Source organism: Volvox carteri (genome assembly GCF_000143455.1).
Source record: "Volvox carteri f. nagariensis unplaced genomic scaffold VOLCAscaffold_5, whole genome shotgun sequence".
Lineage (NCBI taxonomy): Eukaryota > Viridiplantae > Chlorophyta > Chlorophyceae > Chlamydomonadales > Volvocaceae > Volvox > Volvox carteri.
In genome coordinates, this window is record NW_003307548.1 from 1377490 (window position 1) to 1381519 (window position 4030).

The 4030-nt window shown below is 52.4% G+C and overlaps 1 protein-coding gene across 1 annotated transcript; it reads right to left on the reverse strand.

Moving 5' to 3' along the window:
- Positions 1–1407: 1407 nt before the first annotated feature.
- On the reverse strand, positions 1408–3264 carry VOLCADRAFT_103340 (uncharacterized protein; the record flags this gene model as incomplete). Its single annotated transcript, XM_002947207.1, has 1 exon — positions 1408–3264. One exon carries the CDS (start codon positions 3262–3264, stop codon positions 2041–2043), a length of 1224 nt encoding a protein of 407 aa, XP_002947253.1. The 3' UTR covers positions 1408–2040.
- Positions 3265–4030: the final 766 nt, after the last annotated feature.

A 4030-nucleotide genomic window follows, 5' to 3' on the forward strand; every position in this document is an offset into this window, starting at 1 on the left:
GACAGGCAAATACCACTAAGGGTTAAAACCCTTTGCACTGACATCTGCAGTGCCATCTTTCCCCGAAAAGCAATGTATTTTTGTCCTTGTTTAAGGACAAAAGTTTCACGTACACTTGACTACCACCGCCTGGAACGGCCCGTATCCATTTGACATGCCAGCCATTTCCTCTTGTCTGCGATAGAAGCCACGCCAATAATTTTCATTTCCACAGGAATCCCGTCTACTTGTATAGCAGGAACAGTCCTAGACACCAACGCCCTTACTACATGACTAGTTAATATGTGACTAGAGTAGATGGACAGGGTGTTGGGAAGCCAACAGGACCGAGCGCAAGGCCCACGGCGCGCTGTAACCGTGGTCATGGATAATGCAAAGGTCAAGGAGTGCGGTCTTCCCCCAGCGCTGGGGCGGCATTGGCTGCCCCTTATGACCAGCCGGTTGGCGCGCACCATGCTTTGCTAATAGAGGCACCGCGAACCAGCTCGTTCCCATCCTTTAATGCGCAGTTGTCGGTGAAACCGCATCGCACGGCTCAAAACAATAACGACAAGAAACGTCACCACCCTCCTCCGATCCTAGAACCCTGTGTTGTGCTAACCCAGTTGACAGAGGCCACAGGCCCGCCCTGCCTACAGCGACTCCGTTACTACCTTTGTACTACAATCACGCAACCGTCCTAATGTCCCCCTGCAAGCACTTCCGGCCAGTCCGACACTCTGTTACTACATGCATCCTGGGCCGCACGATGCATAGTCAATTCCCATGCAAGTCCTGGCTCAAAACCGCGCAATCCTGTGCGGAGAAACGGTAGGCTGGATCACATCCTGAGGCGTGAATCGCATTCCGCCCAAGACGAAAGACGTCCAATGCTTGACACCACGAATTCCTTGGCATTTATTGGAACTTGCACCTTCTACATACGGACGGGGATCGTGCCTCGACGGCAGAGCGTATCCCTGGCCGAACACATACATGCGCTGCAGTTGCATGACCAGCACTGCCATTACGGGAGGTGCAGCCTGTTTAATAGCAAAATCCCCAAACTGTTATCGTAACTCGTGCCGGACGATCAACATTAGGCACACACAGATATTGACTACAAACTGTTGCTGCTACACATGAAGGGACATTTGGCGTAATGCCAGCACATGTTCAAGGTAAGTAAAACCACGAATGCACCTTGTCAATCCTGCAAGTTCCAGCTCGTCGTTTTAGAACGCAAGCGAAGCCTCGGAACGAGACAGAGATGATAATAAAGAAAGCAGCAATAACCCGCGCACGATTACACTCCGGGTAGTCCGCCCAGTCAGGTACAGCACCTTGACCTTCATGGGCCAACAAGGTTGACAAGTACAACAAAAACGCAACAGAGAATACATGAACAGGGAAGAAGATGTTTTTTCCGTAAACCTAGCAATAAGTTGCATTCAACTGGTGGTGACTGCCACGCAGCCTATCCATGGTTACACAACTCATGCAACAATTCATGCCTCCCTATCCCCTAACATTATCATGCACCTCAACAGGACCAAAGAGCAAAACCTCCGTACACACAACATTATCAGGTAAAAATGTCATTTGGTTCCATGTGTCAGGGCCTGGCTATCACCGTACATCCTTGGCGTGTACCTGCGACCCTTTACTCCTTATGTTGAGTGTAAAACACACAGGCAGATAACGGAGCACAAAATTGGAGACTCGCCTCCGCCGTTTGCAGCCCCGCCGATTCCGACTACGTCAGGGCCCCAGGATTGGTAGGCGTACAGCACCGCACAGCAACCTCCGCACGATCTGTCCAACAACGCTTGCGTCACCATTACAGCACCTTCTTTCCATGCATTCATACATGCTCCTGTCCTGAGCACCGGCGACCCAATAGCGCCCGTTGCCAATCGGTTGCTGTGGACAATGTTCCACAAAGCATGTCGAACTCGCTGCGAACTCCTGCGTATTAAGGGCCGGAACCCTAAGGCCAAAGGACCAGAGGTCGTGTGCGCCACAGCCCGCACCGCAGATCTGCTGAAGAACGTCACATTGCTACAGTCCGTACGACATGGCGTGCTCGGATGCATCATAGCGGCACTCCGGAATATGCCCAACCTCGTAGCCAGTGTACACGAATCCCAGCAATCGCAGCAACCATAGCAACAGGCCGTTGGGGCAGCAACAGCGATCGGTACGCAGCAGTCGCAGAAGACTCAGAGTCCTCTGTCCAAAGGGATGCCGCACCCACGTCTTGCGCGAAGCCAGGCGTTGGGACTGGGGGTAGTGCTGCCGTACCCAGCTGATGTAGGACGCGTATTCGCTAAAACCCAAATCGGCATAACGGGGTTCCACGGCCCCTAGGATGCGCCACACCCAGTCCGTTGGCCCATCACCGTCGTTAGACAGCTCCCGGAGAAACTCCAGAAGGTAGGGTTTGTAAATGACCATCCAGTGTGTCACAAAAGACGTGCCGTCGGGTGCAAACTCTAGGCCATGCTTCGTGAGTCGCTGAAAGCTGGCCATGTAGCCGGGGGCCACGGAGCCACCTATGTTGACGAGCGTCTGGGTCTGCCCGGCGGAGGCGGACATATCAACGAGGCCGCCCCCAGGCAGTTCCCGGTCACGCCACACTAGCTGCACTGGGGACAGCAGGATCATATCGAGGTCCCATACCACGTAGTAAATGGTCAGGCCTGGGAGCGCCAGCACAGAGCCCAGCTTGAGGAATTGCTGCATATACCAGCCAGACATATCCCGGCCTTTAAATCGCTTATGTTGGTCAAGGCCAAGCCGGCGCTGCAAGAAGTCACCGACACGGTCAACGGTGACACCGTCTAGGAATTTATCCTGCAGGTGGCAAACGACGTTGTCCGCAAACAAGGAGAAAATGCTGCACTTGACACTGCTGGTTGTGATAATGTGAATGGCGCGGGGCTGTAGGTAGCGGTTCAGAGAGGTGATCGCCTCCCGCGTTACGCAGCTGGGCTTCAGGGAAACTGCCACCACATCAATGGGCTCATAGTCCAGTTGCTGAGAGTGCAATACATTTACATGCGAGCTGATGCGCAGGATACATCCGACCAGGCATAGAATGAACACGCCCGCGGTAATCCATTTCAAAGCTCGCCTGCTGTGCGACCTGCGACGCCTAAAACTTGAAGCATGAGGCAAGCTAGGGCTAACGAGGCTGCCTTTTGGCGACAAGGCGCGGGCTTCAAGATCGACAACCTCCTTTTCCTGCTTTGCCTGATAGGAGGTGCGATAAGAGGGACCCATTCATACGTTCCATTCTTGCAAGTATCACACGTTCCATTAGCCTCGATGTTGCTGTATGCAGGGCCGCGGCAATCTCACGCGCCGAAACTGAGGCGATAAAGTACGACGTAGTCATCCTTCGTAATTTTTCGTAATTTGAGTCATGAGACAACCGATGCGAAAAATTAGGAACCGGCCAGTTATCGCGCTGGTACCACTCCTGATTATGAACTTGCTTAAATTTCCGTTATGTAAGGGTGTGTTCACATGTAGTCCAATTGAGAGTCTGATTGGGAGTCCGATTCGGGGCGGCTTTCTGAATTGTGTTCACATACGTTGCGGCCACCGCGCGAGGTGCCACCGCGCCCAGCTGAAGCTCCGCGGCTACGCCCCATCACCCAAGGCAAGCCAGCATTATCTAGGAACAGAACAGTATAAGTATCGTTTCTATGGCGAAAATTATCACCAGGCTTGTACATACATAGCTGCAGGAGTTCGTGAAAAATGCTCGGTGCGCTTTGCGTGAATTAACAATTGGAAAATGTTCCTATAGTATTGTAATGGTAATTATGAGAAACGGTTTGTTAAACAACTTTGTTTTGAGAAAGAAAACTGTGAATCACGTCGAATCATACCCGAAGAGGCCCCCCCGGACCCCAATTCCGATTCGGTCCAATTCAGAGTCCAATTCGCATGAATCAACCCTGATTCGCCCACATGTGAACACGTCCTAACTCAATTTGTCTCAGTTCCAAAACACCTGGAGTGACCACCGCTGCATTAGGCA